The sequence below is a fragment of the Diceros bicornis genome, chromosome 23, assembly GCF_020826845.1.
Source record: "Diceros bicornis minor isolate mBicDic1 chromosome 23, mDicBic1.mat.cur, whole genome shotgun sequence".
Taxonomy (NCBI): domain Eukaryota; kingdom Metazoa; phylum Chordata; class Mammalia; order Perissodactyla; family Rhinocerotidae; genus Diceros; species Diceros bicornis.
The window spans coordinates 9,532,216-9,559,133 of NC_080762.1; the positions used below are offsets into that span (position 1 = coordinate 9,532,216).

The window sequence follows — 26,918 nt, forward strand, 5'->3', positions numbered from 1 at the left end:
ATTCTCGGAAGGCCACTTTCCAGTGCTACCTCTCTTCTAATGCAGAATTATGCAAACATTTTAAACTATCCCTATTTGTGAACAATTTGAAATACATCCATGCCATTTTACAGTATTCGTAGACCAAACTGGGTTTGGTGAACACAGGTAGTAATTATAATACCATCAAATAAACATTTATCACTAATTGGGGTTTTGCCTCCTCCTTCCCCCAACAGCCATCTTCTATGAGAGGTATGGGAAGGTGAAGAAATACTTTTTCCTTAATTACAGTCACAGCCCTTATGTCATTTGAGTCGAATAGAAACAATAGGTACTCCTTTGGAAAACAAACTAATGCCCATGGCATCCTCAGTAAATGCCACAGATTGCACATAGGGGCCATCATGGCCCCTCTGCCTTGATCAACTGCATAGCCTGTGCCAATACTGTGGACCTAGGGCAGGGATGGGAACATGCAAGGGGCGCGGATGCCTGTGGTTGACTTCTCCCTGAGCCCTCAGCTGAGAGATGCATGAACATATCTTCTGAAGTTTAGTGCTGGCATTTTTTTCTGTTTACTGTGGGTTTCTTTCCTTTATGAATTTATTATTAATGTGCCAAATTATGTTGGCTGTCCCAGAGGTCATAACATCATTCATTGTCTCCTTGTAGATTGAAATAAATCTTACTCTTTTGACATATCATTCAGAATTTCTTGACGCTGCCAGCCACGATGCAATGCATTTCCTTTGATCCAGTGATTTTTAATTTATTTCGTTCCTCACAAAATTGCTGTATACTCTGAAACTACATTTCTAGATAATGTCATGTGTGAAGTTCACTGAAACGTTAGATTAAGGAAATTTATTAATTAAAAACCATACTTGCCCAATATTGGGTCAATATTTTCAAAAGAAAACATATTTTTTAAGCAAAATAGGACGGAGAGGATATATTTTTAGGAGCAGAATGAGAAACTGGGTCTTTGTTTGAATAAATAGAAAGTATGTATGTATTTAAGTAAAATATATAAAAGGAAAATACACAATAGCAAAGTGTCTCGTATCTTGTGTTTTGTCAATAGAAGCTGACACATCATTCATTGCTGCCACTGGGTATTGTCAGTTACGTGACATTTGCAAATAAGGGCTGGAATGAAGGTTCCTCGAGTCTTGTCATACCTGGGGACACTTCAAAACCAGTTAGGCTGATCGTTGAGTTCTGAACAAGTCTGATGTGATCAAATGGTTTGCTTCTTAGCTTTGAAAAAGTGAATTTCATTTAAAAAGATAAAGCAATGATATTTGAATCTATTCATCTTGAGCTGTTTTTTTTTTATATTGTAATAATCAATGTTATCTTTTTTAAATTATAGAAATTTAATAAGTATAGCTATAAAAGTCTGATTGACTATTAATGGGCATTTCAATTCTCAGTACTATGTGATTTGGCTTTTGAGTCTAAGGAGTGTTGATTATTATTATAATTCATAATTTTATGAACTTTATTTATGGAGACTCTTTAGGGGCTTATCATAATCTTCAAAAAATCTTTCAGGGAAATACAGCTCTGTTCTCGAAACAAATTACAAATGAGATCTTCATTTGTTATTAGAGGTATACAACAGAGAAAACTAGACTACACTATTTATTCAACTCTCTAAGGTGAGAGTGTTCTTTTGAATAAAAATAACTTTGTAATTGTACGTTTTCTGCTTCTGAAGCTTATAGACTCACTTTAAATTCCCAGATACTGAAGTCAGAAAACTGGTCATATAGCTTATTTTCTCTTAAAGCACACATTTTTATTTATTTTATGTAATTTTAATTTGGTTTATCTAGCTTACATGATTTACTTTTTCTGTTTCTGATGTAAGGAGTCTTATAACCAAAGATGTATATATTTACAGTGCCTGGCCCTGTACCAGTCAATTCTCTTCAAGGAACATCCTTTGAAAATAAGATCTTCTTAAATTGGAAAGAACCTTTGGATCCAAATGGAATCATCACTCAATATGAGGTACTGGGAGAACAATGAAGTTAATTGAAATGTGGATTGTAAGGAGATTTAAAAAAAAAAAAAAAAAGGGAGAAGGAAATAATGGAAAAGCAGTGGATGAGGATTAGGTTTTTAAGTCATTATTAGTTCTCCTCTCTTTTAATTTACAAATTCCTTGATCTCAAAACTGAGTATCCAAACAGATACTGTAGAGCACCTAGAATTTTCAAATTCTTTAGGTAAATGTATGTTTTGTTTTTGTTTTAGGGATGCGGGGTTGGGCTTGTCAAACAGACTTACTGATGATTGTAATGAATGAATTTTTATGAAATGGACAAACTTCCATTTCATACTGTGATTTAGGGGAGGGCATTGAATGTTGGTTGTTTCAGAGTGAGGAACTAATATCAAAAAAAAAGCTAAATATATTACAAACCTGACATTCCAGAGCTTCATCTCAACTTTGAATATAAATCATTTTCTTATTTTTAAATATGAGGAGCTAAAAAGAAGGAAAAAAATTATTTTAATTGCACAAATGTGTAGTTCTGTTCCCGGTTAGTCAGTGTTGATTAGAGCATAAAATGCTTAAATTTCTTGTGGCGACAGAGTGCATCACGGGAATAGGAATCACTGGTGTAGTCTTATAATCTGTGACTATATCGGCATAGTTGAATACTGTTTATATGAAATTTGTTAAGTAACTTGGACAAAGTATGGAATAATATTAATTATAAGAAACATTTGTTGAACAGTTTCTGTGTTTTATATGCATTAAAGTAGATAACCATGGTTTTTGGATGTATGTATAATCATGTTTAAGTATATTAATTTATCTTTTGATGGAAAAAATAGGCGTATATTGGTCTAGTCAGATATGACTCTAGGTATATCTGTGGCTGGATAGATAGATAGATAAATAGGCAGATAGATAGATAGATAGATAGATAGATAGATAGATAGATAGATAGACAGACAGACAGATAGATGCAGAATGACAGTGAAATAACCATATCAAAATGAGAAGGAAGAGAAGGGGAAAAAAATGTGATTCACTCTACAGAGATGCCCTTGAATACTACCTTATTTAAAAGGGCTTTATTTAGAATTTATTATGACTCGTATTGGATACGTAATAGGAAATGTATTTCTTAAAACAGGTCAGCTACAGCAGCATAAGATCATTTGATCCCGCAGTTCCGGTGGCTGGACCTCCCCAGACTGTATCAAATTTATGGAACAGTACACACCATGTCTTTATGCATCTTCATCCTGGAACCACCTACCAGTTTTTCATAAGAGCCAGCACAGTCAAAGGCTTCGGGCCAGCCACAGCCATCAATGTGACCACCAACATCTCAGGTATGCCCATGAATAAAGTGCAAACAGGATTGGTTTCTAGTAGCCTGTCCGAGAGAATCGCTTATATTGTGAGTGTAATTCATCTTACTTATTGAATCTTTAATATTTGTGATTGAAGGAACTTCAAGGAATTATTTGAATACAGATTATTATTGATTATATGTCCAAACCTAAACACATCTCAAATAGTCACTTTTAGTTGACAGTGGTCTTTTCAAAAATTACATTATATCTTTATTAGAACTCTTTCGGAGTTTATAATATATGCTAATAGGCCTATTATACTTTTAAGGAATTGGTAATTACTACAGTACCAGATATTTACTATAAATGGATTTTGTCAAAAGAATGGTAGAAGACCCTTGATCTGCTATTATTGTACCACATACCTTGTCTCTCTGTTACATTTTCCCTGGCATTCTGATAATTTTAAACAAATATGAGCATTTCTTTCTCTTAGAAATCTCACATAAATTCATCCAAATATCAGAATGGGAATGTGTTAGGTTGATAAACAAATACAATTAAATTTTATATTATGTTATACATAGTATTTCATAGTTTGCATTTGACCAGATTGTTTACAGATGTGATTTCTACTTCAGTCAAGTCATCAGTTAAACCTGATTAAATTTTTGCCAGAAATTAGCATTGTCTATATGTCCTAAATCTACTCCAGCTTACGTAATGTTTTATCTTATTTATTTAAGATTGCTAAAATAAATATATATTATATATGGAATGTTAAATTTGAAAAATAAATGTTTGAAAAGATCAAGCACTTAATATATTAAAGTGCTAATTCTGAATTTCTAAGTTCTTTTTGTTCCTTAATGTTCATTTTGCATTATAGTTCTATATAGCATGGTATTTTATTATATATATATTATAAAATGGTATTTTATTATATAACATAGCATAGGTATGTTATACTACATCATTAGAAAATTTCTACCATTGTTCTGAATCTATAACATTTGCATCAAAAGGAAGCAATACTCTCTAAATTTTTTTGTCTAAAATTTTATTTGGAAATGTTTTGAATATAATACAAAACTTTAAAAATTTATATCATGGAAAATTATCTATTTCAATATGAGCTATGGTTCCTTTGCATAACATTTGATTTATCTTAATATTCCAATAAAAAAAGAATTTTAAAATATCATCCATTGTATTAGAAAATAGCAGTGTATTAAAATTGCCAATTCATTTCCTGATGGAGCAATTATAACTTATCAATTTAAAATATTTATCGAATCACTTTACTAGAATATATGACTTGGTGATATTGTGAGCATATTTCCTACCCTCTAGAATTAGTAGTAGTGCTAGAAATGAATAAGATCCTTCAGCAGAGATATCTACAGAATTCCCATAAATTTGCAAAACTGAAAGCATTAAACATGGACATTATCGAGAGCCATAGTTTCTTATGGTTCAGGCACAATGTCTTTTGTTGAATAGAAAACTTATAATTAAAGACTAGAACATGCTAAATGCGTTTTCTTTGAGTTATTTAACTGCAGTTTCACTTGAATCAGCCTATGCACACGGTACTTGATTTGGACTTTGAAAATTTGGTTGCGTTCACTATATCTTGGGAACACATAGTAATTAAGCTAAGGCCTATAAAATTTATGGTTAGTGTGTTTCTAAGAATCACTTGAACTTTTAAGGTAATTTATTGTTGTTTTTTACCTTGACTCCAGTAATTATATTTCTCAGCATTTTAAAAGCAATTTAAATAAGTGTGAAATCAAGTTGTTTGAGGCATGATGCTTGGGGGCATGATTTGCATGTCTATGTGTGTGTCTGTATAACACACATATTAGATGTAATACACATATATAGTACACACACATATGTAATACACATATACATATTGTGCTTATTTAACATCTATTGATTCTACTTCTTAAATAACTCTCAGATAATTTGCCTCTTTCTAATGTCACTGTTCTTGCCTTTCCATCTGGACCATATTTTAAAAAGATCATTGTGGGGCCGGGCCTGTGGCATAGCAGTTAGGTGCACGCGTTCTGCTGCTGGCGGCCCCGGTTCAGATCCCGGGCACACACCGAGGTACCGCTTGTCAGGGCATGCTGTGGCAGCGTCCCACATAAAGTAGAGGAAGATGGGCACGATGTTAGCTCAGGGCCAGTCTTCCTCAGCAAAAAAAATAAAATAAAATATACAAAAAAAAGAAAAGAAAAGAAAAATAAATAAATAAAAAGATCATTGAAATATCTTTCTGAACAGTATCCTTATCTTCAGACTCACCTTGCTTCAATGTATTTTTCTATTGATCTTTATATAACATATATTTGCTTCTTAAATTTTTTCAAAATCTAATATAGTATTGTATCCAGTATGATAAAGCCTAAACATCCATGCATGATTAGTATTTGTGGCCCTTCATTGTACGGCTCCTCTCATCTTCCTCTCCTACCCATGCATCCAAAGGTCCAGGCATAGCAAACTGCTTGTAGCTGTTGGAACACACCATGTCCTTTCATATGTCGATGTCTTCAAACATTGTTTCCTCTCTCTGGAATTCTATTCCATGCTTTCTCTTCCTGAGGAGTTTTTACTCGTCTTTTAACATTCAGCTCTAGCATCACCTAACCTGAAGTCTTCCCTGTTTCATTCCTACCTCCCGACACAAGCTGAGACTGGTGGTTCTCCAAGTGGAGTCCCCAGACCAACAGCACGAACATCTGTGGACACTTTCTAGAAATGCACATTATCAGACCCCTCACCAGACCTACGGAATCAGAAAATCTAGGCGAGAGGGGCAGCAATCTGCATTTTAAGAAAAACTTCAGGTGCTTCTAATTTCATTAATTTAAGAACCACTGTTTTGGCAAATTAACCATATTCCTGTTTTGGTCACCTAACAGTTTGTTATATTTTTGTTGTTCTTTATAAAACACTCACTCCTGATAAAAAATGTGAATCTGTACCTTTAATTCTGTAAATGTCAGAGACCATGCTTCATTTGTCTTTATATTTCTAGGACTTCTCATAAAATTTGACACATAGTATGTATTCAGTAAATGTTCAATGAATGAAGGAATGAAATACTTAAAAAATTTTTATTAGATGCCATTTCTTATCAGATTTTCTGATAATGCACACATTTCACTGGTTATGTACTCCTCTAAACATCTTTCTACATGGAAATAATCAAAAGCCATTTGAGGTTACTTTTTCACCCAGTTCAAGATTAGGAAGGCCCCCTCCCCAAACATTAGCAAATATTTTAAAAATTTGTTTCTTTTTTTCAAGAATCTGGCAACTAATGCACTAGTTTTTGGTAAATAAAAACTAAGGTTCCCATTCCCATTCACCACACTTCTTGATATGTGTCTATTGTGACCACAGTAGTGAAAAAGGTCCAGCTGTGAATCTGGTTCATTCCACAACCATGAGATCATAGACGGCACTGCCCCACCAGGAACCCCTTATGGTAGTTCCTGCTGTTCCTATCTCCACATCCCCACGTGCAACTACAGCCAGGACCCCCCAAAGTCGACACTGTTACCATCTTCCTCCCATCCCATCAATGCTGATTTCAAGGTTTCAGGACACTAAAAGCTAAAGCACCTTCACAAAATGTTTGGAATGTATATCGCAAATCGCCAGATTATCATTTAAATTTCAGGGTTAACATGCAGTGGCATATGTTATTCTACAAAATAAGGTAGATTTTAGATAATTAGGTATTAAATAGATTTTTCCCTCAGCCAGGATCATTTATTCATCCTGAACCATGATATATTCCTGTTAATTGACTGAAACTTTGTTTCCTCATTCATCGCTTACCAGCTCCAACTTTACCCGACTACGAAGGAATTGATGCCTCTCTCAATGAAACTGCTACCACAATAACTGTACTGTTGAGACCAGCACAGGCCAAAGGCGCCCCTATCAGGTAAGAGGGGAAATAATAGCTGTAGGAAAAAACACCCAGTAGGAGAGGTGTTTTCTCACAGTCACGTAGCAGCCAATATAGTGGTTCATTTCTAAGAGACGTTCATTTGACAATTATTGTCAGAAAGGTTTTATTTTTGTTTTGTTTGTTTTTCATTTGGACGAAACCTGCAAATAGACTTTAAGACTAAAATTCTAAGGGGATTTTTGAGATATTCATGCACGGAACCATTCACCTCTCTGCACTCTTTGATTTAAGAGTGTTGCTCTTTTTATTTTCTTCCCCAAGTCCCATTTCATTTCACTTCCTCTGTTGGTATCTTTGGTATATGGGCTTTGAAGTATTTTTAGAAATAGAATGAGAAAATAACTCCTGTCCAATGCAGTAAATCTGTAATGAATAATTTCATAGGAGTGATTGAAAAATAGGAATATTTGAAGAAATAAAAGGAGAAGAGTTTTAGTGAATGCAGCCTCTGTGACTTTTTAATTCCTAAATTGTTGCTTATCAGGAATTCGGTAATAAATATTAAAATTCAATTTGCCATTTCCTTTATCTTTTCAATATTAAAAGCTCTCATATTACCTAATATCCCTCATCTCGCAGAAAATTATGAGCCATGTTTTCAGGGATTGAATCAAATTATTCCAATGATTTTAATTCCTGCACATTTGTAGTTCGATAAATATCTGAAACTTAAAGTTTCCATTTGACACTTGTAGATTTTGTGGATACTTTTGTTTTCATACTTCTATTGAGAAACAAATCAAGGCACAGGAATCAGCACAAGCATTTCATAATTGAGTCATCTCAAGTTGTTTACATGTTCATTAAAAAAAAGAAAATTAATCTTTGTTCTATGTGTAAAATGAATACATTTGACCTTATGAGCACATATTAACCAGTCAAATAATCCTATATCTCTGAAAAAGAAGAAATATTTTCCTTAGTAAAAAAAAAAATATTGATAAAAGAATCTTGAGTCCATAAAGGAGACTCTCTTAAGTCCTGTCTGTCTAAAATCATGGGAATACCACACTGGAGAAAAAGAGAGATGACTGAATATGCTTGTAATATAAACACTTGCAAACCCCTGGCTACTTGAAAATGCAAAGTATATAGTGCTATTCATGAATCAGTGATCTGTGAGTGAATCTGATTGCTGATCCAAAGGAGAAAGAGAAAATGCCTGCATTCAACATCTTTTTCTGTTGACAAGTAATCAGGGTCATTCACATGTTCCTTCCTGTGATAAAATTTCCTATGTAGGTGTTCGGTTCTGTTCCTGCTGCTTAAATTCAGTGCCCAGGTACTTGCATTTATCTTTCAAGAGTTAGATTTTTGAGTGAATTTAGCTTTACTTAATGTAAATTGTAACCAGTGTATTATTATTATTGCATAGTTATGCTACATAACGTAACTTACACTAACTTTTTATTTAATCAGTTTATTACACAAACATTGGCTGACCATGTCCTATGTGCCCGGCACTGTGCTAGGTATTGTAAATCAAAGATAAAATGATCACAAGACACAGGGCCTGTGCCCAGATTTGTCATGGACACAATCAGAGGTGCCCGCAACCTTGTTAATCCTTTGCTCATTAATGTTAATGATAACATATTTATAAATCAAATAATACATTATCGATAACACGTTTTTAAATCAGAAGTCTTTCTTTTACTTTGTTTACATCTACTTATCACGAAATTTCTAATTATCAAGAATTCAAGTAGTCTGAGCTAATAGCAACAAAAAAATAATCCTAGATAGTCATATATCCTCTTTCTCTGACACAGAAATGCACCTCTTTGTGTTTGTTGGAAAGATATTTGGCCTAGTCTGGAATTGAACCCAGTGGCTGAGAACTCCAAATTTTGTACTGTAGGAGATTAGTGTTCAAAGAAATAAATTTAAAACCTGGAATTTGGGGCCAGCCCAGTGGCATAGCAGTTAAGTTCACATGTTCCCCTTCAGCAGCCCGGGGTTCACCAGTTCGGATCCTGGGCACGGACCTACTCGTTGCTCAGCTCATCAAGCCATGCTGAGGCAGCGTCCTGCACAGAAGAACTAGAAGGACCTACAATTAGGATATATAACTAGCTACTGGGGCTTTGGGGAGAAAAAAGAAAAAGAAGAAGGTTGGCAACAGATGTTAGCTTAGGGCCAATCCTCCTCAAAAAAAAAAAAAAAAAACACTCAGGAGAAAAGCCCCGGAATTTTACAAGAAGAAATAATTAAATGATATATAAACAAATAAGTATTTTTAAAAGAATGTTACTACCAGGAAAAAATCTATTTTACAACTGATACTCCAATCCCATCTTGTCCATTTTAGTTTTTTGTATTGACTTGCCCAGCTGTCTGGGATCACCCACTGGTGGGAGACAGGTCGCAGGACCAGACTGGTCTAGTCAGGCGATTTGGCCTCAGATGATTCCTGCCTCCTTTGTTTTCTGAATCATCCAGTCAGGCAGTCCTGTCTTCTTTCCTCTGACCACATTCTTACCTTCAGTATTGCTACCAGTAACTGGAGGCTTATTTTGGAGCTTATCTTGTACAGTGCTCTAATTTCTTTGCAAATGAGACCCAATCGATTTTCATAACGTATTTATGGTCTGGTACTTCAAATCTTTGATTGGATCCTCATCACTACCTTCAGATTCTTGAAACTATTTGCCTTTCCACCTAATTTCTTCTATATTTGTGTCAGCCCATCAGAACCTCTTCTCTGCTAATGCTTGTGCCTTTCCACTCTGTCTGTTGCCCATCTCCTCCCCTCCAATAAAAACCAGACATATTTACCACCTAGCTAAACCTCCTGAGAGCATCCATCTGTTAGCTTTGTCTGCTATCATAGGCTCTAAATACTAGGTTCTATCTTTCCCTACTTTATAGCATAACTAGCTTCTGCCAGATGGCATTTTACCATCCATTTGTCCCAACTCCAGTGGAAATATCTGATTCTTTCTGCTCTGGTCTTCCCAATGTCAAACAAACTCCAATTCCAAAAGCCTCTGTCATAGCACCTGGGAAATCCTGGTTGGGTATAGTTTGTTCATTTAGTTTAGTTTAGTTTTATTAAGAAAGCTAAAATTACCTCTGGTTTCTATAAATGTATTTATTCAATAATGTTCAGTATGTGCCAGGAGCTGAGCTGGATACTTGGAATAGAAATCCGCATAAGGTGATTTAGTATGTGCCCTTAAGTGGCATATTACAAGGGAGATAGAACATGGTTAAAAATAGAACTTGTTAAAGTTAATGCCAGGATTTTGAGCTTTGTTGATTCAGAAACTGGTAGTTCCTCTTATAGAAATAGGTAAGTCATGAGAGACCTGGCTTGTGTGTTTAAGGAGTGAAGAGATGGAGAGCAGGAAATATGATGGTAACCAAAATGATAATTAAACCTTTATTCTGTGGATCATCAAAAAGTTGGTGACATGGCGGTATGACCAATGGTGGCTGTGAGATCTTGGGAAGTCTGTTTATAGGAGAAATAGCAAAACATTGGAGCTGGAGAATTTCTCCTGAAGCTTTAAGGAAACATTTTATTTTTTAATTTTTTTAATTATTTTATTTTTGGTGAGGAAGATTAGCCCTAAGCTGACATCTGTTGCCAATCCTCCTCTTTTTGCTGAGGAAGATTGGCCCTGGGCTAACATCCGTGCCCATCTTTCTCTACTTTATATGTGGGGCACCTGCCACAGCATGGCTTGATAAGCGGTGTGTAGGTCTGCGCCCAGGATCTGAACCTGCAAACCCTGGGCCACTGAAGCGGAGCATGTGAACTTAACCCCTGTGCCACCAGGCCGGACCCTAAGGAGACATTTTGGATAAGAAATGGGGAAGTATACGATTGTGTAATTTATTTGCTATCACTAAGAAGTTGTACAAGCTAAAAATTACAACCAGATTTACAGAGGCTTTACTTACTAAGAGGTTAAAAATTCCACGGAAGGCTGTTATATGTAATTTTGGGTTCCTCTCCAACATTTTTAAGCATTAAATCAGGAAGACTATCCACCACATGTATCATATAATCGCTTTTTGAGCTAATGGCAAAATCTGCTTATATATTTTCTTACAGTCTCATAACTGAAGGGACATTGTATGATGATAAGTCATCATTTGGCCCCCCACAAAACTACAAATGACTACATACCAATGTTTAATCAAATTAGATTATAGCATAGTGAAATCATTTTCAGTTTTTTAACATAAGGAAATCATATTTTGAGTATTAAGTGAAGATTCATAATTCCAGTATATTGATTTTAACTTAATTGTAGAAATATTTTAAAATTTAATTAAAAGGAATGAGTAACATAGGAAATATGGGTAGAGTGAATAAAACTCTTTAGGTGGTTTTGAAATATTTTAAATTGCTAAAGTACTAAGCTCAAACAATATTTACATCTAGCTAGAGTTAAGTAGCATTAGGTAATTAGACAACCACAAGGATGAAAAAGCACAGGCCTATTTTGTGTAATCAGTCAAATCACTTATAATTTGATTTCTCATTCCTTATTTTCTGTCCTTTAATTAATTTTATTGATAAATAAGAAAGTAGCAGGGAAAAGCAGATTTAAAAAGTGGAAGTATGTGGTTGGAGAACAGCCTGCTCAGACAAATTGAACAATGAGGGGAAGATAATTTCTTTTAAAAATGAACTTTATAGTTTTCAGTTTGGTCTTCCATCTCAAGTTCAATGAGATCTTTCCCAAAGAGCAGATGGTATCTTTTCTTCCTCCACTCCTCTCCAACATCAGCAGTTTGCTTTGCTCCTGATAGATCTGGAGACACGAGCTGTCTTGCATGAAGTTCCTTAATTTGGAAAGTGCAACCTATGTCCATTTAATAGAATTGGTTAAGACTGAATGTTCGCTAGACTTTCTGGATTTTTCCAGAGGTATGGAATAATTAACAAGGAATTTATTTTTAATGATCAGGGTAAATGATTAACACAAATGGGTAATTATCGTTATTGTCCATTAGGGCAGGAATATGAGCTGAGACTTGTTTAGGAAGTGTGCGTATATGAGTTTGTCTACATATATGTATGTATCCGCAGGATATGCAAATGTGTAACAGACAAATATGGATTCTACATTGAAAATACACGGGAAAAAAAGACTAGGTTTGCTTAGCATGGCTTATGTCTGCTATGATCTTTTCTTTTTTCTCTCCGAGGGCTATGCTTGTGTATTTCCTGTATTTTAAAATTGACAAGTGCCTGCTCCATGGACCCCTCAGAGAGCATGTATCTTGTCACTAGCATTACTAGGAGCTTAGAGACCCAGCTTGGCAGAGGTACAGAGAATGATGCAGTAATTTCAAATAACGTAGACTTCTGCCTTAGTTACTTGCCCAATCTCAATTTCTGACATCAATACAATTTCTGTACTATTGAACAATTTTTACCAACCTACCAATTTCTTAGCAATATTTTAATGGGAAATGGGAACTTGAATAATTAGGAAGAAAAGAAAGTCTTTAATTTATAAATCTATGAAGGTCTTCTATTTGTAGGTATAACAGAGTTTATATTAGGTTAGAATTTTATACTGTATTCTAAACTGGTATAAAATTTAATTTTTAGTTGTTATAGATACAAATTCAATCTCTCTCTCTCTCTTCCTCCCTTCTTTCTTTTTGCTTTTATGGAAGTTCATTAAAGAAAATATTCTATTCCTGTTGGAGATCCATTGAATAGTGACTATTTTCCCTATGCAGAATGAGTATATCTGCCTAAGGACTCAAGATTCAAGCATGTAGCCCTACACACCACAATGCATTTTCTAATAATTTTCAAGAATTTTGAAACATAATTCTTTCAAATTCATTAATAATATATAAAAATATTTTAATAGCATCAACTTTCTTAGGTGTACATTAGCTAAAAAAGTTTACATAAAGAATGTCCTACAAAGAAAGAATATTATTAGTATACCAGTTTCAGAAATTGATAAAAAAATTTTATTAGTGATTAGGCAGATCTTTATTTTAAAATTGCATTATTTTTTCTTTCATTTCCTCTATAAAATAATAGCTATTGTAGATAAGTTTTTAAGACTTTTAAGAAAGGTATTGGAAGGTTTAGGTTCGAGCTTTAGTAGGCCAAATGCCATCTGTTTCCACAATTTGTAACATTTTATTATTAACAGCTCTAGAAGAAGGAGGCAGTCTATTTCGGTGGCGAGGACAGATTTCTGTCCATCTGTGCCCGTATTGCAGCCTGTCACTTGTGCTTTCGATCTGCATAGCTCTGAGCCAGTGTTGATGCCGTGGCAAGGTCAAGAGGTGGAGAGGCCTGTCAGCACATTCTGTCTCTACCACGTTGACAAGGCAAACTGGTGCTTCGAGCTCCGCCCCGAGGCAGCCATTCTGTGGGACCTTGGAGCTGGGCCTTCCATACTATCATTTCAAAGGAAAATGTTAACTGTAAACATTTAAAAATATCAGACAAAGAACTTGATCTATTATGTGTCCCTGGTTAATGTCAGGTTCCTTATTATGGTGGCTCATTTCTCAACATTTAAAAATGTGTCGAGTTCTACGCTGATTTTTCTTCGTTTTTTTCAGTTCCTTAGTAACTACGATGGGGTTGGAATCCATGTGGAATTCTATTTTATTGCCAAATCGCTAAAAACAAGAATGCAGTGGGTTAAGGCTGACTTGAAACTTTTAAATGTTGCGTGTTAATCTTAAATACTTCATTCTTTTTTTGAGTGATCTTAGTGTCTAGAATTTCTGAATGTGTGCTTTTTATCTTTTTCCGAAAAGCGCCTATCAGATTGTGGTGGAGGAGTTGCACCCACACCGAACCAAGCGAGAAGCCAGAGCAATGGAATGCTACCAGATTCCCGTCACCTACCAAAATGCCATCAGTGGGGGGGCCCCATACTACTTTGCTGCGGAACTGCCCCCAGGGAATCTTCCTGAACCTGCCCCCTTCACAGTGGGCGACAATAGGACCTATCAGGGCTTTTGGAACCCCCCTTTGGCCCCACGCAAAGGATACAACATCTATTTCCAGGCAATGAGCAGTGTGGAGAAGGTGAGCTTCCTCCAAGATTTGCTTTTTCATTGCCCTGAGAAAAAGCAGCAGTCAAATTTTATAAATACTTGGTAGCGTTTGTCAGAAAAAAAAAAAAAAGGGAAAAGAATTAGTGTGTAGTGGGTGTTGTTTCTGTTCCCAGCAGCGTGCACAGTTTTGTGCCTGCTATAGGGCTGAGGCTCCATGCCAGTTACATTGCACAAGACTCCTGTTTCCTAGTAACTGCTTCTCCTTGAGCCTTCTTCAGGAAAGCCCCCAAGAGCAATTGTGAGTCAAATGATTGGAAAAGGTGGGTATGCCACAGCTGGGACTCCAGCCCCAGTAAATATGGGGCATTGTTCTGTCTTCTTTGCTCAGTAGCGGCACACTTCAGAAGATTAAATTTACTACAGGATAAACAGAATGCGTGTTCCGCAGCAGGCTAATAAACCCTTATAAAGTTTTCAGGGGGCACAAGCAAAATAGTAAATAACAAGTAACAATGCTCTGATTACAAAGTAATAGGGCACCTGTGGTACAGCTGACAGAACCTAAACAGAAGGCTGCCTGGAGATGGCTGGATGCTGGGCCGTTAGAGAAGTCTGTTTTCTGATTCCCTGGCTGCCCCTCCTTTTCCCATTTTGGACACAGTTGTTTTTGAACACTGCTGCTGATCCCAAATGAATATTGAAGGGGAAAACACAACAGGAAGTTAGAAACTACCAGTGGTTCCATGTGTGGGGAAATAACCTAGCCTTTCATGCTGTTCTCTTTGAAAGATTTGCTTTCCTAAAACTTATTTAATTTAATTTTTTTTCAGAGGGATAGAAAAAAATGTTAGTAGAAAACTCCTACAATTTAAAAATCCAGTAGTAGAATGACATTTTTGTGTACTTGTAGTTATATAGGAAATTGTTGGGTTTGGGTAATTGAGTCCCTGAGGTGGGTACCTGGGAGACGATGTGAAATATGTGATATTCAATTGCAACAGTCATATTATATCTTAGAATAGTTTAATTGGAAGACATAACAATCCATTTGCATTTCTGCAGAGGCCATAAGAGCTTAGGGTATTGATTGGCTGCTTTGGAATGAAAGTTCTATCTTGCTGCTTACCTACATGGTTGGCTTACAGTATATGGCAAAGAGAAATGCCACAGCATCTTCTAAGATGTATTTCCAAGCCAGAGGCTGCTCATGGTTGAAAATATTCTTCTCATCTTCTAGTTTATTTCTACGTAAGTGGGAGTCTTTAGAGGCCAGTCAGCTGCCCACTTCCCACCTACTCATCATTCCGTACCACTGGTAGCACTGGGCTCCTCAAAAAAGAGAAGACTGTGGAAATTGTTATTCCATTTTGGGTATAAAGTAGCATGGTGGTGAAAACCTAGTTCTATGTTTGGGTATTCATCTTTAGAGAGGTGAGAGATTCCAAATTAACTTTTGTTACTTGGTCTGTGGTATGAGAGGAATGTTAATGAATGTCTGTTACTTAGGATTTTCTTTGGCTCTCTTGAAAAGCCATGATATGAATTTTATCTTCTAATTGTTAATATATCTACATGTGGTTTAATAAAAGTACAGAGTAGCGACAATATATTTCACAGTTATCTTGGCAAATAGTTTCAAAATTGACATAGCTCCCACCAGCAAAGGAAGGCTGGTAACCCTGATAGAGTTAACAGTGATTGTTTTTAGGAAATCAGAGTCCTTTTGGACCTTTATGGGAATATGAAATAATCTCCTGGAGCTTTCTATGAAGGCCTCAGGTCACAATTAAGTAATAGAAGTGCAAACTTGCATTTTTAATTACTAACTCCCCCTCAATGCTTTATTTTGTTTAATTTAAAAATAATAAATGCTTAAGAGAAAATTATAAACTCTTGGTTTATCAATATATAGAATTACTCAAGATAGAGTTACAAATGCATCTTGAAAACAGCCTCTGTTTTGTTCACTCGCTTTAACATCTTTTCCGACCTCTTGTACATTCAAAGATAGAAACTGAGTGAACTAAGTCCTGGAGGTGTGGGCCCAGGAGTGCGTTCCACCTCCTAGTACCACCCCACAAGCTTTAAAAAAAGAAAAGATAAGAAAAAAACCAGAATCTGAAATAGTTCTTGATCTTTGCCATTCCTACTTTGACTTCTTCTACCAATCTTCTAGCAAAAGGAAGAAAATAACTAATAACTACACTGAGAAATATTTAACCCTTAACAGCTAAATTAAACAGGAAAAAAGAACAGATAAATTATCCTGCAACTGCGATGCAATTTCTTGATGATCTTTGCTACTGTCATTTAGCTCTTTAGTCATGCCAGGATCCAAGTGAGATGCTAGCATCTAAATTAGAGTATGTAATACAGCTTTGGTCTCAGTATGTATGTAATACAGCTACGAGGTGGAAATGAAGTTTGTATTTGGGTCTGATTTGTATTAGCTTTGCAAATATATTTTTCTTTCTGATCATTCAAAAAGTACAATAAATGCAAATGGATTGCCATACCACTTGTCCCAGACAAGATAGCCTGTTCCATTACAAGGTGAAAACACATACCTAAATCTTTAGAAAATACTGAAATTTTTTAAAAAGTTGTTCTTTTACATCTTTAAAAAATCTCTCTCAGAATACGTATAAAAAATTAAACGTTTCTTTAATACTGCAATTCTGTTCTTTATAAACCTATTTTATAAGCCCAAGTTGATCTTCATAATAGTTATAGTTTATGAAGTAGGCAACCTTATCTATATGCTGACTATTTTCTTTCATTTTTTACTCCATCAGGAAACTAAAACCCAGTGTGTACGAATTGCTACAAAAGGTAAGAGGTTTGCTTTTTTTTCAAATTCCATTCGCACGCTTTCTGAAATGAAAGAGCTTTGTTCCCTGCTTCAGGGCTAACTACATGTGGCACTTCTATTCCAGAGCATTTGTGGCTGGGCCCAGTTAAACCGCTGGCCAAGTTCTCTGACTCACTTGGGTGTCTTTAACACATAATGGGCGCTACTTTGCATCCTCTAGTGCTTGACTGGAGGAATCTTGTTATGAGAATAGGAAGGATTTAGAAAACCTTAGAAGGGCTTATTTCTGCCATTTAGTGTCTGAAAGGTCTTGTGCTACTGATCAAGCAACGTATTAGGAAAAGCTCAGCCTTATCAGCTCAAAACAGCAAATTGCTTGCTTAAAAACCTCTGATCCTTTCTATGGTAGAGACTTACAAATGAAAAGAACCGAGCTAGTCTATGCAGATGTAAGAGTATAGGTGTGGAGGCTGGTCCATCTCCTCATCAATAGTACAGTTTGATTGAAGATACTTTACTATCTTTTTACTTAAATAAAATTTTTTTTAATCTAACCAATGCCAAGAAATTAGATCTGTGATGGCTAATGGCCAGGGCAGTTCCTGCTGACATTACCTATTACAGCTTAGTTGCCCAGTTCCTTTAAGGGAAAACATTTTCATCTTTGAATGAGTATTTGGAGTTCAGAGTGGGAGAAAATCTCCAGCATTCACTATGTTTATAATCCTTCATTTAAGAGTTCTTTGATTGTGCCAACAAGGGAGAGAGAGCTATTTGGTGTATTCTAGCAAGAGAAACAAGAAAAAGCTGTCCGCCTGCAGATGTGGGGCTCTGCAGAGGGTTGGCGATCTGGGAGGTTTGCTGCCAGAATTAGTATTAGACCCACATTCATGAGCAGTGGTTGATTCATTTGGGGTAAAAATGAATGACCATATTCTGTTTGTGCTGGCATCATTCCTTCCATCATTTTTCTCCATCTAATCACCAATCTGCTCAATTAAGCATTTGTGTTTTACTCTTGATTTGTAAAGGCAATAAAGACTTGCCTTGACTCATGAGAATAAAAAAGCTTCACAGTAGAGGAAAAAAGTACACTTTTTCAATTCAAATACTAAGATTCCTCATGATATTTTAAAAAATAAAGCAATCTTTAATGAAGGAGAAAAGAAAATATATACAGATGCACATAATGTAGAAGCATTTATTTTATTTTAAAAACTTAGCTTAGGGATCAAGAGTTAGAGTTGAAAATTTTAGAACATAATGGCAGAAGGCATTTAGGTATATATCCCTTATGCTTTTCCAGATTTAAAATAGAGCCAGAAATGTGAAATGGCCTCCCATTAGCCTCCAAGAAGTCCTTCAACATGGTCATGCTGCGTTTCTGTAACTGAGAAAAGATAGCTATAAATTATTAAAAAATTTTAAATTTTCCTACTCAGTTACGTAATTCCTTGCATTAACATGACCTGTTTGAGTGTCATTTTGTCCCTCTCTCAGTGCAAATAAAATCATGATGACAAATATCATATGATATTTAGACTGCAGGAGAGTTGAGATTATGAGAAACAAACTTATCAAATGGCATAGAATATTTGCCAGAAACTCGGAGGTGGTAAGATAGAGTCTATTTGTGGTAGTTTCTTTGTCTAATAATCTAGCCCTGCTATACTTCTGGATCTCAGGTTGACAGTGTGGTTTAATGAGTAAGATAAAAGGACTCTGGCCCTAGACTATCTGTGTTCAAATCCTGACTCTCCCTCTTACTATTTTTTATTGTTGAGCAAATTATTTAACCCCTCATTCCCAAATAAGAGTAACAGAGTGCTCACCGCTTACTATTATTGTGAGACTAATTTTATATATATATTTATATATATATGAAGGGCTTGAATAGTGCCTAGTGTATTGTGACTATTACATTAATTAACTGCCTTTTCATCATAATTATTATAATCATTTTGTACCTTACTTCAGAAGGACATAATTTGTGTCATGTAGTTAAAATGAAATATGTATAAAAACAAAACTAAATTTTCATTATAGAGATTACTTGGGAAAAAGTAAGGTTTTGTTTTTGTTTTTGTTTTTTTTTTAATGTTTCTATTCAGATCAAATGTAATTCTTTCTAGGAACATTTAGCATTTTTCCACATATGAAAAAACCACACTTATTAAGGTAAAATCAACTTATTGCCTGACTACATTTTAAACTAACACCATATAAGTATGGTCAGCTTTGGTATAAAATTTTTCAATATGAAAATGAAAAGGTTTCTACCAGGGCATTTTGATGATACAATTAATAGTCAAAATGGCATAACCATACTGACTGGGAAGGGGCATGAAGGAACCATCTGAGCAAGGAATGGTTCAGTATTTCACAGGTGTATATACAGGTAAAAATCCATTAAACTATATACTTAAAATGTATGCCCCATACTGATTTAGGGCACTGAAAATTCTTGTGAAAGAACTGAAAGTGAAAGAATTTAAAAGCCAAGAACAATCAGCATACATACTAGAATAGTATGATCATTTTGAAAATTTTTTGCCATGAGAGAATTGTTCTAGAAAATTTCCAGTGTAATAGATTATTTGTTTCCTACCTTATGGAACTCCTACCTGATGACAGCCAACATATAAAGAGAATATAGACATTGGCTTGACTATTAAAAAAAGTGTGAAGTAAATAATCAACGTCATAATGTCTAAAATAAATAGTGATATGAATCCATATTATGAGACAAGAGAAGAGGTGTTTGGAGTTATGTTCATTGCAGTTGAGATCAATGGTGCTGCTCTCTGACTCGTATTTAGGTCAGAAATCATTAAGAAGATCTGTGTCAGGAATGGAGTGGAAGGCTTTATCTAAATTATACTGGAAATCACGAAAGTCATTCTATTTATAAAAGAGCATATCCAAACCCAGAATTGTTGTAAACATAAGAAAAAGAATTTAGTTAGCTGTATCTTTGAAAAGCAAAAAGGAGAGTAAGTCTCAGGAAGAGTTCCTGTGGTACATTAAGAAAAAGGGGCACCACTGGAAAGTCACTGGGACAGTGAGGCAGGGGCACTGTGCAACTTGCATGCTCAGTGTGTTTAGGCGCAAGTCTCTCTAACCTCCACTGAAAGAATACTGTTTTAGATTGTTTGGTATTGGTTTGCTCTCTGTCTTTTTACATATAATTTATAACACTGCTCTAAACTGGTATACACACACACGTGCACAATTATTTGTAAATTAGCAACTAAGAATCTTGTGCCATGGTGTCATAAAGAATTACACTGTGATAGCTTTACTTTCTTCTTAAGGAAATTATTTCAATGAATAACCATTTTAATGGTTAGATTTAAACATACTGATTCGTGCAAATATTATTTAAATTATAATAAAATTTACTCAAAGGATTTTCAAAAGTACTTCTCTGGAAATATGGTTTATCCATATTAAACTAACAAGAGATTCATTTCAATTGAATTTTTATTTTATTTTGTGCAATAATATTTAGCATATTATGTCATTTAGAATTTTCTCAATAGATAAATAATCATTTATGGAACCAATACTCATTTACATAAAATTATTCTAGCAAGCAAGCATTGGTAAGAAATCAAGGTATTGAATAATTCCCTGGAATAAGACTAAGAAATAAGATCAATAGTATGTGAAATTGAAAGTAATCTGTTTATATAAGTAGCTTACGTTTTGAAACTATTTTGGTTGTGTCCAATTTCCCCCTCAAAAGAATTTCTGTTTTTTTAGAAGAAAACTGGTTACTTAAAATTTAGTTTTGATGGAGGTTTCTATGTTGGTCAAATCCATCCATTTTCAAAAAGAAATCTGACATTTCAATTGGTAAAAGCTATCAAATTTGATCAAACAGAAAAATGTGTAATGTATGTACACTTATTTAAACATAGCATTTAAGGTGAAAAAGAGGTTTTTTAAGTTAATAAAATATGGTTATATAGTATATTATAGCAAACATTGAAGTTCCCAAGTCATGAATGGATTTTATTCCAAAACTCCATTTGTAAATAGTTTGTTTGGGCAAACTGTTGTTTGTCTACCCATTAACCATTCTTTGACATCTTCCAATTTCATTTGGATATCCATATTCCAGTCATTAATTTAGCAAATACTTATTTAATGCCTATTCTTTACCAGACAATTTTCCAGACTTTGGGGATAGAGCAGTGAATAAATAGGACAAAGCTCTTGCTTCTATGGAACTTCAGTTCCAGTAGAGGGAAACAGACCAGGCACAAACAAATAAATATATGATAGGTCAGGTGGTGATAAGTTCTTTGGAAAAAATAAAGCAGTAGGCGGGATAGGGAATGCTGGGGCATGTGTCTAGGGCATTACTATTTTATATACAGTAATCAGAGAGAGATTCACTGGAGAGGTGAAGGAAACGAGGAAGTAACCACGAAGGGGAGAGAAGCACTGAAGACAGAGGCAACATGTGTAAAGACCTTGAGGAGAGTGTATCCTCAGCTGCTCAGGGATGGTGGGCTCAGACCCAGGGGAAGAGTCAGATTGGTCTCAATTAGCAGTTCTCAAATTTCAGCTTGAGTCGGAACCACCTGAAGGGCTTGTTAAAGGGGACTGTTGGGTCTCAGCTCCAGAGTTTCTAAATCAGTAGGCCTGAGGAGGGGCCAAGATATGCATTTCTGGCAAGTTTATTGCTGCTGCTGCTCGGGTGACCACGCTTTTAGAGCCACAGCTCTAAACAAATCCCGTGCACCTGTGCCAATGTTTGGTTAGAGTTGTGTATGTAGAACCCAGATTGGATCAGGGAGAGCCAAGGATGTGTCTTCTAAGAAATTTTTGCCTTCATCATTTATAAAAAGAGAGATGGCAAGAAAAACCCTCAACCCATCCTCATCTTCGGGCATTGTGAGGGTGTCATACTTACAAAGTTGAGACTTAAAATGGCTAAAAAGAGGAGAAAGTCAAAGAAAACAAATAAGACAAGTCAAAGCCCTAACAACTTTGAGCTTCTGAACTACCCATTGCTGGAACTCCTTAACTCCAGATATTTATGTCTGAAAAAATAAATGTCCCTATTGTGAAACCCGCTACTGGTGGGTAATCTGTAACTTGCAGCAGATAACGTTGAACTGATGTTAGATTTTTATTTTTTCTCAGGAATAATAAATAATAGTGGTTTGGTTCCAATATGAAGTGTAAAGGTCCATTTATTTCACAGAACGATTGCAAGAAAGCACTTAAAGTCCACATAACTTAATAATTACCAATGACGTTTTTAAAATAGAGAATCTCCTTTTCGGTATCAGGCTAGAACGTCGAGAAGCCATTTGCGGCCTTGGTGTAGGTACTTTGGTGGGATTTATTCTCAGTGGACTCCAAAGAACACTGGAAAGGAGGAACACAGACAGTTCTCCTAGAAGCCATGGAAAGAAAGGACTTCCAGCAGCTAAGACATGCATATCTGTATTCCTCCATTCATTTAATATCAGTTTATTCATTCTTTTGATAAACCTGAAATTGACATGTGATTGTAAAAGATGCCTGTAAACTGGGTTTAATTCTTATTTTTTTATCCCCCTCCAGGGAATGGTCTGTCAGATTGTTATTAATTAAGCCTATTATGTTGAACAATGATGATATAGGTCCTCCTGAACCCCTCGAAAATATCTTGACTTCAGTGCTAGCACGTATTTTAAATATGCATTCCAATATTAAGAAAAATTCACGTGTCACAAAAGAGCTGATGTGTGTGGAAGATTTTATCCAAAATGTATGATAAAACATACCAACACTGGTAATATTTTATTTACTCTCTGTATTTTTTCTACCCTCTTTTGCTGTCTATTCCCTAATTACTGGATAAAGAGTAGGTTTTTGTACAGCATTTTCTTCATAATCTTAATTTTGTCTCATGCTGCTTTTCTCAAATCTTTCATTGGTGCCCTTTTCTCTGAGTGTGCAGATGGATCTAGTGCCTTTTTAAGTGATCAGACATTCAAAAATAAACATGAGAAGAAAAAGAACACTTAGTCTGTCAAGAAGTTACAGTGAAACCATGGAAGCTCCATTTGGTTGCACCATGTGTGTAGAAGCTATTTGACTGAATTCGTTCCCACCATATTTACCACAGATGAACTTGATCTGGAGTCTAACTCAACAGTCTCGGCTCTTAAATTGTACTCTGGTGCCTTATCCCTCACAGAATGCAGTGGAGAGCGGTTTGAAAGCAGGGGTGAGGTCTAAAGAAAAAATATATATTTAATTGGGTTTCAGGGTCTAAAATTCTAACCTTAATTTCTTAAGTTGCACTGAGATGCTTTATATTTTGCCAGCTACATGTGGAAGGAAATGGTAAAGCATCAGGAAGAAATTTTTTGATTGTTTTAAACCACTTTTTTAAGCCGATGGAAACTAGGGTCAACTACGATAGTTTAATATGGCCATTAAGAAACTCTGAGCAGGGGTGTGGCTTTTCTTGGTCCCAGGATAGAGTTAGCTCTGAGGAAGCTGCCAGCTCTTCTGAAAAATTGTGATCAGTGAGAATAACTTGGTTGTTTTTCCTCTGAAAGCTTAAGCGCTCTCGCTGGTATTCACAGTCTTGGTCCTTCAAGGAAACGCGTGTGCCTCGTTCTTCCTGCCTATCGTATCTATGCACTAGTTTTCAAAAATTAATCTGATTTGGAGTTTCATTTTTCTTGAACTCAGAAGGGAGGAAATTACAGAAGAGTATATTAGTAATAGAGTAATAGACTGCAGCCTGAGGGAAATGAAAGCATATCTAAGTGAAACCAAGCCAAGAACAAGTACAATTTTAATAAAGCTTAAATCAGTGGTTCATGGCTTGGAATTAACCTCTGTTAGGCACCAGTATTTCCTGATGCTTTGTCAAAGGCCTTATCATTGTAAATTCTTTTTTTAAATGTAGAGAAAGCTACTAAAAAATTAACAGCTACTAGATTTTTTCAGCCTATTTGCAAAACTAAAATCTCTCTGTGCTTTTGAAAAACTAGAGTAGAATAAAAGTGTAATATTTCTACAATGGATTCAAAGGCTAATGATTGTCCAAAGTCTTTATTATTCCGAAATTTCTTAGAATGAAGAACTCTCTGGATGGACTGTAAGGTTTGTGAGGATAGGGGTGACAATCTGCTTATATTTGTTAAGTCCGTGCCTGATATTTAATATAAATGCAGTCAGTCTCTTTCGAATGAATGAATGAATGAATATTGTTATCCAGAATTATTCCACTCTTCAGTGCCCTGAAGATATATCAGTTGTCTTTTTTTCACTACATCTTTATTTTATTGATATAAGTTAGAAATAATTTGAAGTGTTTATTTTCTTTTTAATCTTCTACAGAAAAAAAAAATTAATGAATAAAAGCCTTGCCCTCTTAGTATTCCAGTCAGCTTTTCCTTCCCTTTCATCTAAACTATACTGCACTCTTAGAAAGGAAAAAATGTGGAAGAAAAGTGTTAATTTCATTATTTCTTATATAAATATTCACCTTTTTTCTTCATGAGGAGAATAGGCTTAAAAAGTAGTTAAATTTTGACCCTTCCCTCCACTGGGTAGAGTATTTACATTGCTGTCCATAGAAGGAGCGAATGATACATAAGCCCTTGACTTGGAGAAGCTTATGGTCCAATTCATGACACGTGTAAACACCTGAGGAAAATTAAAGGCTAGAAAAAAAACAATGAAATTCTTGTATGTAACGTACGTATATTTTATAATTATTCTACTAAAGTAATGGGGAGTTTTCAAAAACGGTAAAGTTACTGATGGGAAATTTCCAGCAAGTAAAGAATTCTAATCTCTGTCTTAAGAAGCCAATTGAACTTTATTTACTTATTATTATATTCATTATTTTATTATTATTTTTAGCAATTACTGTAGATGTTACAAAGATATTACTAGTTTATTTTCCAGACATTTTAGGGATTTCAAGAGCATTTACTCTACTTTTATAATAAATTATTTTTAAAATTGAAAACAACTTACAGACACAAACCTGTTATATTTTTTACAAATATCTTCCCTTAAATTTTGCTTATTTATGAATAAGTTTATTTCTGAAAAGATGTAAAAATAAAACTTCTCCTTCTACCTCTGTTTTTAAGTATATCTTGAAATTGCAAAGTGAGTTACTATTGATAATGTGCAACCAAAAGAATATTAAAATAAATAGGTTCCTAAAATACTGCAGCTAGCACTCATAACCCCTGATTTCAAATCTACCCTTGAACAGCTCTTATGTTTTCACTGATTGGCTTTATAATAAGGAACAAATATGGTATTGGTAATAAGTACATTTGAACTTATAAACATATTAATAAAATATGTATGTTCCGTTTAGCATTTCTTTTTCAAAATGATTTTATGCTGAAAGTTTAGAACCACTGATTTAAGTCATGGCCTCATTTTATGAATGAGAAAACTAATGTTCATTGATGATTTGATTTTTCCAAAGTAGAATAGACTGTTGAAAGTGTAGAACTAGAAACCAATTCCCTGTGTTTTTTCAATATATCATGCTTATTCCACACTGCCTGTCTAGAATCACCAGTTAAAATACTAATATATGTTCAATCCCCATCTTCATGTCAACCAAGGCAATATGATTACCAGAGGCCCACTATAGTAATCATTTCCCTAATGTGATTTAAAGACCATTCCAGAGATTTTTATTTGATAGGTGGGGAGATATCCAAGCAACTGTTGAAGGTGCAGAAGTTCTAAAAACACACACACGTGTGTATATGTGTATACATATTTATATATACATATATATGTATGTGCATATATACAGAGAGCGATATATACATTCAGACACATATATAATTACATATATATAATTTGTTGATATTATTATCTTTATACAGTGGCAGTACAAATTCCCTATTTTAATCCTTTGATTTTGAAGAAGGCAAATGCTAAATTACAGAAAACTTGAAGTATTTTTATTCGTAGCAATTAAAAATAGGTCTTTAGAGTGAATCCCCACATCAAAAGATTATATTAGTTTTATTGCGATATTATCCTATTTTAGGGAAAAAAGATTAAAATCCAGTTTGGCCTCATTGAAACACATTTGCAGAGTGTTAGAGAGCATTGGTTTATGATTATTGCTCCATAATAGACAAAGTAGTCTTTATCTCCTGTCAGTTTAGTGTCTGAAATTATGCATTCTATTCAATTTTTAATGAAATGTGGATTACTTTAAAGATTATCTCTCTGATTTAATAAATGGCATTAGAGTACAAAGTTAATTGGATCTTTCTTGAATGAGCAGTGACCACTATGTGTGATTGATAGGAGGAAAAGATAGTAAATGACATTTAATTTATGTGTTTAAAACTTTAGATTAATATTTTTTTGTGATCAGTTTTATCAAGTAAATTATGTAGTCCCTATTATGCTTATAAAAATCATGGAGAAATTCTAATTCATTTTAAAATAAAAATTTCTCAGATTGTGTGAAAATGAGATATAAAAAATACCACATACTTGAGCACATATATAGATTACTGTGTTTTTATTTTAAAGACAGAAAGTGAATGTTATCGCCCAAACATCTAAATGGTTCTTGATTTGTCCCCTGTTTTTGACACGGATCTTGACTGAGCTTCAAATTTTGGAATCTTGTTCACTTCTTACATTTTGTATTCTTTATTCAAGAGCTCCCGCTGAATTTAGTGGTAAAGAGATTACCATTTCTGCTTCATTGTCTAAGGAAATGCAGAAATTTGTTTGTAAATATGATGGAGGTGAGAAAGTGATCCTTGCCACATTTTG

The 26,918-nt window shown here is 34.8% G+C and overlaps 1 protein-coding gene across 8 annotated transcripts in view; it reads left to right on the plus strand.

Moving 5' to 3' along the window:
• Positions 1–26,918, plus strand: part of PTPRK (protein tyrosine phosphatase receptor type K) — a 546,302-nt gene that overhangs the window by 446,331 nt on the left and 73,053 nt on the right. For all 8 annotated transcript variants that reach the window (XM_058566316.1, XM_058566319.1, XM_058566317.1 and 5 more), the window contains 5 exons: positions 1,892–2,001; positions 3,141–3,342; positions 7,174–7,279; positions 14,066–14,339; positions 17,104–17,140. In XM_058566316.1, the coding sequence (XP_058422299.1) occupies positions 1,892–2,001; positions 3,141–3,342; positions 7,174–7,279; positions 14,066–14,339; positions 17,104–17,140 (729 nt within the window). The remainder of the gene's footprint in view (positions 1–1,891; positions 2,002–3,140; positions 3,343–7,173; positions 7,280–14,065; positions 14,340–17,103; positions 17,141–26,918) is intronic.